The 10,756-nt window shown below is 31.3% G+C and overlaps 1 protein-coding gene across 5 annotated transcripts in view; it reads right to left on the bottom strand.

Annotated features, from left to right (window-relative positions):
- The window catches only part of LOC108747746 (FH1/FH2 domain-containing protein 3), a 164,661-nt gene that overhangs the window by 44,592 nt on the left and 109,313 nt on the right, over window positions 1–10,756 (bottom strand). The window contains exon 1 of one of the 5 annotated variants that reach the window (XM_018485446.1): window positions 8,045–8,201. The exons of the other annotated variants lie outside the window; for them this stretch is intronic. Within the exon in view, the coding sequence (XP_018340948.1) occupies window positions 8,045–8,058 (14 nt within the window). The 5' untranslated portion in view covers window positions 8,059–8,201. Of the gene's footprint in view, window positions 1–8,044; window positions 8,202–10,756 lie in introns of those variants that run through there. 5 annotated transcript variants of the gene reach the window in all.

Genomic DNA, 10,756 nt, shown 5'->3' on the forward strand with positions numbered 1-10,756 from the left:
AAATGTCTGATTGAAAATGGACAAATCGGAAGATTCTGATTATATAATTCTGATTACCTCAACTATAATTCCAATACATTTAATAAAAATATTTTAATCCTTCTTTTTTAAATCAGAATTCTAATTAATCCAACTAGACATTTTTCTCAGTTAAATCGTAATTTTTTCCCTTTTTAACTTTGAATATTGCAAAATGCTCGGTCGAGAACATTCTACTCGATACACCGCACCGAATGATATATCATCAGGCAGCAAAACAAGCAGCCGCCGCAACGCGACGTTGCTCCAATGGCAACGACCGCGAAGGGTTAACTCCAAAAGCAAAGGTTGCACGAATAAATTAAAAAGTTTCAAGCACGGGGCCAAGTTCAATGCCATAATAATATCGACTAGGTATGCGCGTCCCGTTTCCTCGTAAACATTCAGCTACCATCTTTTGCTCCTACCGAGTCGCAATAATTTCTTCTGTAGAAGTGCAATAGTAATTTACGATTACCTCACGATAAACATACAGTGAAATGCTTTGGTGTCGTAAATACCGTTTCCTTTCAATCTTGCAATTTAATTGTCATGTCGCAATGATTAAATACTTGTAATTTAAAACGAAATTTCAGTTTCGCCATTACCAACTCTAAAGCGAAATTAAAGGATTATTTAACAATAATTAATAAGTAATAGATAAATAATTTGAGATGGTTGCTTTTGCCTACAAATCGATTGCCTACAGTATCGTTTGCCTACATCACTTTTGCCGACAGTTCCTTTGTACACAAAAATTATTGCCTACAGTTCGATTGCCTACATGCACTTTTGCACACAAATATAAAATTAAAGTTAAGTAAGAAAATAATTTATATTTTTAGAAAATCTGTCATGTGAACAGTGGAGTGTCAGCGTAGACAGCTTGGAATATTTTTCCAAAAAAATCTAATCCTAACCAATCCCCATTTTTTGGTGTGAGATGGCCCTCATTTCGAGTGGAAAGTTGTGAGCTGTAGGCAATAATGTATGTAGGCAATCGAGCTGTAGGCAATAATAATGTAGGCAAAAGTAACTCTGTTTCTAAAATTGTTATTTGTGTGCAAAAGTGATGTAGGCAAACGATACTGTAGGCAATCGATTTGTAAGCAAACGGGATCCCCCCAAATAATTTATAACATTCATATTTTATAAATTAAGAATTTTTAACTTAACTTATTTGTCGTTGTAAAAAAGTAAAATATTGTAAAATTCACAAACTCGAGAATTTTTAATTTTATTTAATCAATTTTATTTTAGATATATAATACTTGATTTATTCAGTTAGAGACGAAGAAGTGCGCTCGAACGTCGATGTTTTTGCATACACAAGAGTACACACGACGATTTAAAGTGCTTCTCGAAATGCCTTCTCGAAATGGAACGTCGTAACTTTCTCGAGGAAACAACGAACGGTGTCATAGAACACTGGAGGTCGTCGAAATCTACCTGAGGAGAGCTGGAGAAACCCTCATGCAAATACGATTTACCTCCAACGTGGCTACCGCTAGTCTGTTAGCAGCGAGTGCACCCTCGGGAACAGGAAAGCGAAGCCGAGTAACGTTCCCGGCAAATGGAATGCAAAATCCTGGACGCCCGTGGGAACTTTGTCGTCCGTGCCATTGGGCGACGAAAGTCTCCGGGGTCGAAACGATTTCCAATCTCTCTTAATGGCGCATTAATCGTAATTCCCCGAACGAAGGAAGAGAACAAAATAGCCGTTGTCTTAAATGCGATAACTCTGCCGGCTGACAGTTTTCAATTGGCGAACAACGCACTGATAGTTGGCGAAGTTGTTTCCAATACCTGTTATCGATACTTCGTCTTTTATCCATGCGCTCTTTAATTCAAAAGTTTGTGTATCACAAAGTTACGAAGTGAACGAGCGTTCGCCGGGGATTCCTGTATCTCGATCGAGTATAAAATTAAAGATGTTCGCGTTGAGAAGTTTGAGCCAACAGAAAGTGAGCTAACTGGTGTTAATTTTCCAGTAATATTCGAAAGATTTAATTAATTATTATATTATAGAAGATACAAACATGCTATAAAAACAAAAATTTATAATTATTTAAATTTATATAGTTTCTATTTTTATACATAAGTACTACACATATGTAGATATATAATTCTAATAAAAACACATCTAAAAAATATAAAGTTTAATTTAAAAAAAAATTTATTGTATAAACGTACAAGTATGTTTATATATTCAATAAACAATATAATGTCTATCAAAAATTTGAAAATGTTTACTATCTACAGTAAATTTTAAGAACGGAAAAGTTCATTATTCCTTCTTATGAAAATAAAAAAAATTAGGTACATATATTGATTAAAAAAGAAGGAGGAAGGAGAGAAAGGCAGGGCGAACTATCGTACTATTCTTAACGCGGAATTCGTCGATTGCAATGAAGATTAATGATAGAGATCCACCTGGATTTTCCTGAGAAGAAAACGATGTGGCCAATATTAACCCGCCGCGACTTCTTCGCTTCGTTACACCTTGAGATGCTCGATTCTGCTGAAAGGATCAGGTAACCCCGTCGTCTTCTGATAACTCGCTCGGGTGATCTCGATTTTGTTGGCAAGAACGATTACGAAATGACATGATGCACGTGCAAAACTATCTCTGAGTAAATTTTCGAATACACATCTCCCTCGCGAAGTTATGTAAGATAAAGTAACCAAATAAAATCGCAGTTGCCAAGAAAAAGACGACTCACTGACGTGACTTCAAAAACAAGCGCATTTCTCTAACAAACTGCAAGATGTAATCAAGAGTTACTTGCAAGAAGAAAACTCCTGCGACAACTTGCTGAGTCGATTAATGTCACTAGATAATTTAGCATCAGAAGACTTTTTGTCAATTTTAGATAATTTATCAAGACATACCAACATTTGATAAAATGCCAAGATAATGAGAAAATAAACACAGTAAAGAAATATGACAGAAATATAAACATTGCAATATGTATTTATTTCTGCCCATTATCTCATGATGTTTCAATCTTTAACTATTATATTTATTATTACATAATAAATTATCATATTCAATTTTAATCGTAACAAAAAACATAATTGTATTTTTTTATCACATAATTTTTTTTACATATATCTAATTTATTAGATACTATTATAATTTCGATAAGAATTAATTTTATACAGTTTCATTTCTATAATACTATTTATTAATTTAAATATAATTTAAAATATGATAACGAATCTACGTCAATATTTTCCCCTCGGTATAAAGCACCGTCCGCTGTTAACAAGCACCCAAGCAGCTAATATTATATATTCCGGCAGATCCTCCGAGGTTATGCACGTAAAGGGTGTGCGTAAAGTGCGCGCGTGTTAGTCGATTAACGGTTGTACAAATAAAGCTCGTCGGCGATTGCGTAACGATACTAGAGACGAAGCTTAAGGTCAAGTCGCTCTCCCCCGGTTGAAGTCATAAATCACTTAGGAATTAACCCCTCTAATTGGTCCGCCAGTATTTAAATCGAACACACACATGCGACTGCATGCGACAATACGGATATGGAAACGCGCACACATCGCGACATACGTTCTGCGACTTATCTTATGCGTGTGAATCGAATTGAAACTGGGCAAAGCAAGTTGCCAAGCATTTGTAAACAAGCGCGATTTTCGCAGCTTTCTGGAATCGCAAAGCTAATTAGCGCCTCTAGCCATTCGAGAAAAAGAGAATTGTTATTACGACTATTATTACGACTAATAGAAATGACGTCTAAACTAAGCCAATGCATTCCATAGCATTTTCCAACTAAAATCGTAAAAAACACAATATATATGAGAGAAATACCATGCAAGAATTAAATTGTACACACTCAAAAATCGCCTACCAAGTAACAATAAACATTTATTAAACTTATTCAGTAGAGACAAATTTATATAATATAAAAAAAATTTATACAAAAAACTAAAATATTCTAAAGTTGCAAAGTGTTTTAATTACAATTCCTTTAGATAATTATTTAAATGCATATTTTATAAAGTTAAATTTTAAACATTTAGTGTCAAATTAAGTTCTCTTATAAATAAAAATTTTTTTAATAAATAAAAAAATTAATTTGTATATTCTATATCCTTATTTTTAAAATTTAATTTATTAAAACCATTTGTATTATTGATTTATTCTAGAAATTTTAACTTTAAAATATATAATTATTTATTTTACTTTAAATGTTTATCTACGTTTGAATAGGAAACCAATTCACACCTTTCACATAAAAAAAAACTTTATAAGTATTAGAAAGAAGGATAAAAAAATATTAAATTAAAATTATTCCAATATTTTGTTACATATTCTAATCTTTATTTTTGACAATATAATTTATATATTATTGATTGATAATGTCCCAATGACGATTTATTTGATTTTAAGTGGACATTTATTAAACGGTTAAAAATGGCATCTCTATAAAGGAACCTTTATAGATAATCGTTTTTAAGTTATAAACGTGACGCAGTTGACTTCAGATCAATTTAAAAAGTGTATTCTATCTTCTTCAATTCACAAAAACCTAGTTAAATTATAATAAAAAATATTTATATATGTGATGTTAATATTATATTACTCTTACAATATTAAATTTTGTTAAATAATATCTATTTAATATTAACCCAATAAGGGCTGTTGAAACAAAATAATAATATTTATATGACTGTAAAAATAAATCTAATGTAAGAAAATGCCTGTGTAAACTTTCGCGAATGTAAATGCGTAAATTATATATTCCAATTGCGTTTACTTTAACTTCATTTAATAAAGTATATTTCAATTGCAAATTGTATTTATTTAAAATATATAATTAATCCACTATCTGTGGACACTTGTATAAACATTTTATATTTCATTATATATCCTGATTATTTAATTCTCTAAAAATCTTCAATTCTTAACGTTACATAAATTCATAATTCTTCGACCTAAAGTTTTGCAAAATAAAAATATATTTCGTATCTAATAAAAAATACATTCGAAATTCAATGTTATCGTAATACGTAGAATACGTATCCACAAATAAATAGAAGCATATTTTGTATTGTAGTTTAATATTAATTCAACATTAAATAAAATATTTCTTATAATGTTAAAAGAATTAAGAGCGAAAGAACTGTGCAACACATCGAGGTTGCCGAGCTCACTGTTGGTGTCCGATAGGGGGTGATCGATGATCGATCGATTCGCGTGACGGCACGTTTCCAGGACGTTGCGCCGTACAAGTACGAGCAAGTTGCAGTACTCGAACGGATTCAATGAACTCGAAGAAAACGAGGCACGCTCTTCCTTTCCTGCCCTCACCTTCTAGAACGACCGAGTCACGGCTTGTGATCGTGCCTCGGACACAAACGATCAACGAAACGCGCGGGAGTGAAAGTCAAGGGGCCGACAATCGCCACGGAATGTCATCGAATCATGAACGCGATTCATAAGTACGTTTCAAGGGAATCAACGTACTGCCAACAACTTCGATTACGTCCGGCGTTTGTCGCTTACCGCATGACTCTCTTTCCTTGACAAGAACACTTACGATCCAGAGAGATATTCTGACGATCATGTGTAGAAGAAAATTTCAAAAGACATGAACATTACATTTTAAGTGTATCGGGATACAAATAATATTTTATTGAAAGTTCCTTAAAATTATAAATAATCATAATTATATCTCTTGATCCTCTCGATCAAGTACATTAAACTATTTATATAAAAAAAAAAATCATCATTCGTTTTCTGAGATTTATTTTTATTTTAGAAATACCGATATTTAAATGAGAGAGAAACACCAATTTAATTAATTTATGTAAAATAAAATCACGTCTCTGCTTAATGATGGAATTAAAACCAGAAATACAATCACACAAAAAGCCGTTAGGAACGTGCAGTAATGAATTAATCACACGTGTCGTCCAAGGAGCAAAAAATACAGAGCAAGAGGAATTAACTGACGATAATAATCAAATTAAAGTCAAATGATATTTCAGATATTTCTAAGCAAGAAAAATGTGAATTGTATATTTACATAATAAAATAAAAATCGAATCCATTAGAATTTTAATAAGTACAAAAATTTTTAAGAAGAAGAAGGTTTATAATTCTGCTTACAAAATGCTGGATAATTAATATGCTTTAGAATAGTAAGGTTAAATTTCATCAGTTTTCCAAAGATAATAAATAAATATAGGAAAAAAAATTTATACGTGGATGTTGATATGATTATAGTAGCTGAATGTATTGTAAAATAAAAAATATCAATGCGTTAAATATATGATTCGCCGCAATATTTTTATATGATTGATTTAAATGTCAAAGATAAAATTATAAATACATAGAAAAAGTGTCACGAAAAGTTATATAAATTAAATTGTACAAAAATACATATAAAAATATATCTTAATTTAAAAAATCGTTATTTCCATTATATTTTTTAGATACGTATAATAATATAAGGTGATACGTCTTTTTACAAATCACTAAACTTTTCGAATAATATAATGTATGTATCAAAACGATCGAGATATATTTAAATATTCGATAATATGTAAATCAAATTTTCTAAAAAAATTCAAAGATAACGCAGTCATTAATTCTGTTGAATAAAATTTTTTAAGTCTGTATAAAAAATTAATTATAATAAATATTATCTGTATAATATGTTTCTATAATAAATTAATTGTAATAAAATTTCTAGAATAATATATAAAATATTAAAGTATAAAACAATAAGTTAAGCAAATTGCGAGTGTAATTTAGTAATTTTTTTTTTTTTATGAGTAAATGTTATTTGTTATATTAAAATTTAATGGCCATCTGTATTATCGTAAATCGTCTTTTCTTTGATTATTCTGTGTGAATATGTAGATATGCGAAATATATGAATTTACTAATTGTAAGTGTTTCTTTACAATAGAATTATCACGATAATATTTTTATAAATTATACAAAAGACAGTTTGAGTTTCATTAATGAAAGATGTGTCGAACACGGCTATAACTAAATTCATCTTGAATCATCATGATCGATCTTGCTGAGACATCCTAACGCAATGCGAAGTAGTTCTCGCGCGCTCGTACGTTCCAATTATTCAAATGCATTCCCGGACACGTTGCACCTGTTGCATCCCAGATGCAGATGCATGTCTGAGGCGTCGAATCGTCTCAAGCATGCTCTTTGCATAACCAGCACTGAGATGTCTACAGAAAAATTTCTCTCTTCAGTTATTACCTTCAAGCAATTGCCTTCATGAATATCCCTTTTTTCAACATTAGTAAGAGACGAAGAATAATAATACCGCATATTTTGAAATTTTAAAGAAATTACATAATTATACCTAAATCAAATTCTCAATACAAATTTGATTTACAACAATAGCACATTTATTTTTTTTTAAATGTGTGCTTGAAAACAAATAATGCATCTGCAAAAAGAAAATGGGAAATACATTTTTCCTTCAAATTTCCCCAAATACTCCAGTTATTGCATATTTCAAAGTCACAGTACTATGAATTCACATTTATGTTATTTTCAAATTGCTTTATTCTATTTCAATAAATAATACGTCATGATATAAGTCAGAATTATTGTTAAATAAAATAGTTTTATTGACCAAATTTGTAATTCTTCATCACATTTCGGTAAAAAATGCCAGTAAATAAAAAAGAAGAGAGATATGTATGCTATTTATCGCTATTTAATCTATAATAATCAAATAAAATTTTAATGATATTTTTCGCTAAATATACAATAATTAAAACTTATGTTTATTTTTCTTTTAATTTTTAAGATCTTATGTATGTAAGATATATAAATGTAAAATATATTTAATATCTAAAGTATCTGCTTTTTGTTCCAATTGAAGTAAATTATTTTACAAGTATAAAATATTTTGAAGAAATATATATATATTTAGAGATAAAATAGTAGTAGTAAATATTCACCAAAGAGTAGGAATTATTTGTTTAATTATTACAAAAATATATAACAAAATTGACAGATATTTACCAGTCTGGCGGCATCACGTTGTCGTAATGTCATATCACCAAAATAATTAAGAATCGACGATGTACTCAGTCCAGTCTCACTTTCGATCTCGCGAACGCGTTAAGAAACCACCTGCCCGTATCGAAGATTCGAGAAACGCTCTCGATGGAGTCGGGGTCTAAGCAACGACTGGGCTGGTACCAGGATGGCTTCTTGCTGCCTGGTCGCTACGTTCGCCACAATAGAAACTGGTGGGAGATCAAAACGCTGAGTGGTCGCTATACTGGTGCACATTCGCGCATATACGCACATACGCATGTTATATGTAATATTCCTTCGACAATTACGACATGCACATGCCCCGCTACAAATGATATATAGTAATTGTATGTTTGTGTAAGTGCGTCTATGCAGATTTTATCTTATAATCCCGTTCATAAATTGATTCTGTGTTCGTTGAAATTTTATCTATAGAGGAAATGTATATCATTGGCTACGTGACTAAGAATCTTGCCACTGATCCACTTCTATGAATCGATAATCCATTACTGGAAACTAATTCTTCTCTCTCTCTCTCTCTCTCTCTCTCTCTCTCTCTCTCTCTCAAAGGAGAATTTCCAGATTATAATTCTACCAAGAAGAATTAATTAGCCATTTTAGCACTTTTTGAAAAGATTATTATTTTTATTATTCTTTTTCTTTGATTTTTATTATTATATTTCAATTTTATTTTGATAAAATCAAGCAAGATTCCAAATGTTAATTTTCAATCAATTTTGATTTTATTTTCGCTTTAATTTTTAGAAATAAAAATTACATTATCACTATTATATGTTAACGCAATTAGTATAAAAGCATTTAACTTTTAAAGAATACACTTAAGTTTTTGAAGAGTATTGTACTTCAAGAGAAGAAAATAAAGAATCACAAAAGTATGGTAGCGTGTTTCCCATGTAGACATGCGGAGACCGACCGGAGTTGGAGCGACTACAAAGCGGATCGCATGAGCAAACGATTCTTTTTTTGATTGTACCGTATTTATGCACAATTGCATGCGGGAAGTGTACACTGCAAAAGTATCATCTTACTCTATACGAGAATTTCCCGATCAAGAAAGAGACAGACAAAAAGAATGCAATGAATATCTTTCACAGAATCTGCTTAGTGACTCTGGTAACATAAAAATTCTAATGTAATATTTCTAGAACGATCTAATAAAAATTCAACTTTAATAGATACGACAATAATAGATATCGACTTGAATTGAAGATTTTCCAAGTCTATATAAAATTTTCGTTTTCTTTATCTACAGAATTTCTCTCTCTTTCTCTCCTTCTTTTGTCTTCTCTCGTATAAATTATATTAATAAAAATGTCATAAATAATGTTATTTTAATTATATCGATTTATCATCATTTTATAATCATGTTAATAATATCGATGATTTCTAAATCTCTTTTAAGCTAAACAATCATATCAGTATGCGGTCGCTCTCGTAATATAGCGGTGTTGCATTTTCCCCGACGAAGCTGTATTATTTTCGCAAGTGTGATTAACGCTGTCTGCTCGTCCTAAGAACTCCTTCCCGTACTAGATGATACCATCCTCCATTCTTACCCCGCTTCATGCGGCCGCGAAAAGAATTCATATCTCTACAGCGCGCGGCGGACGGGTGTACGTCGACGGATAAAGCAACTCGTTAATCTCCGGTTGTTAGCCAAGGTGGAGAGATACATATCTCGGGGTTTCTGTTGCAGACGGATGATTCGCCGAGTCTACTTCTATCGTGGTAACCACCTTGGTTACTCGTGAGAGCGAAGAAGCGCATAACAGAATCAGGGGCGGAGAAAGACGTACACTACAGTATACGGGGTTGGAGAACATTATTCTAGAGCGTATCATAGCTCACTAATTATCTCAACAATTTCGCATGTAGTCCTCGGAACACATATTATACGTAAAAAAAAAAAAACGATTCTAAATTATCATCGACAAAATGTTTCAGACTAAATATGTTAATTTTAGCGAAGACATTTTCTTTAAAGCAATGTTCTTAGAGCGCACCTCAAGGGAGAGAGAAACGACCCCGTGAATGATCATAGCACTTAGATGGAAAAGCCTCGCGGCCTCACAGATCGCTCATTCATCGAAACATAATGATTGTAAAGCCGTAGTAGTTGCTTCGTTATAGCTATATCTCCGATTCTAGTAACTCATAGATGTACGAACGACGGGGCATACAAATTTCGAATTTTGTCCATCTGTTAGAAGCGACTCTCTTCTTTACAACTGCCTTGAAATTAATTCGGAATACTAATACTAGCAATGCATGTCGAGAAAACGAGGTTTCGCTTTCAAAAGGTTTTAGCCAGGTACAAATGTAGACAATGAGATTCCGTGAGTGAGTTTTGTACAAGTCTGAAAGCAACTGCTTTTTACGTTTTACGCTCAATGAATAGAAGCTGTAAAGGGAGAAATAAAAGCAATTATCTATCTCTTCAAAGTAGAAAAATAATCTTAAAAGATTTTATAAATTAATTTGTCGAATATTTATTAAACAGAATAATTATAAGCCAAAAGTAATTCTTATTCATTTGTTTATTGCAATATGAACAAAAATGTCTTTTTATATCTGAAAAATATATTTAACTTTCTTTGCTTGGAATAATAAAGATAATTTAAGTCCTTAGTTATTATATAATTTAAAAGAAGTAAAATTATATATATATATATA

Source organism: Trachymyrmex septentrionalis, unplaced genomic scaffold (assembly GCF_001594115.1).
Source record: "Trachymyrmex septentrionalis isolate Tsep2-gDNA-1 unplaced genomic scaffold, Tsep1.0 scaffold20, whole genome shotgun sequence".
In the NCBI taxonomy this organism is placed as follows: Eukaryota; Metazoa; Arthropoda; class Insecta; order Hymenoptera; family Formicidae; genus Trachymyrmex; species Trachymyrmex septentrionalis.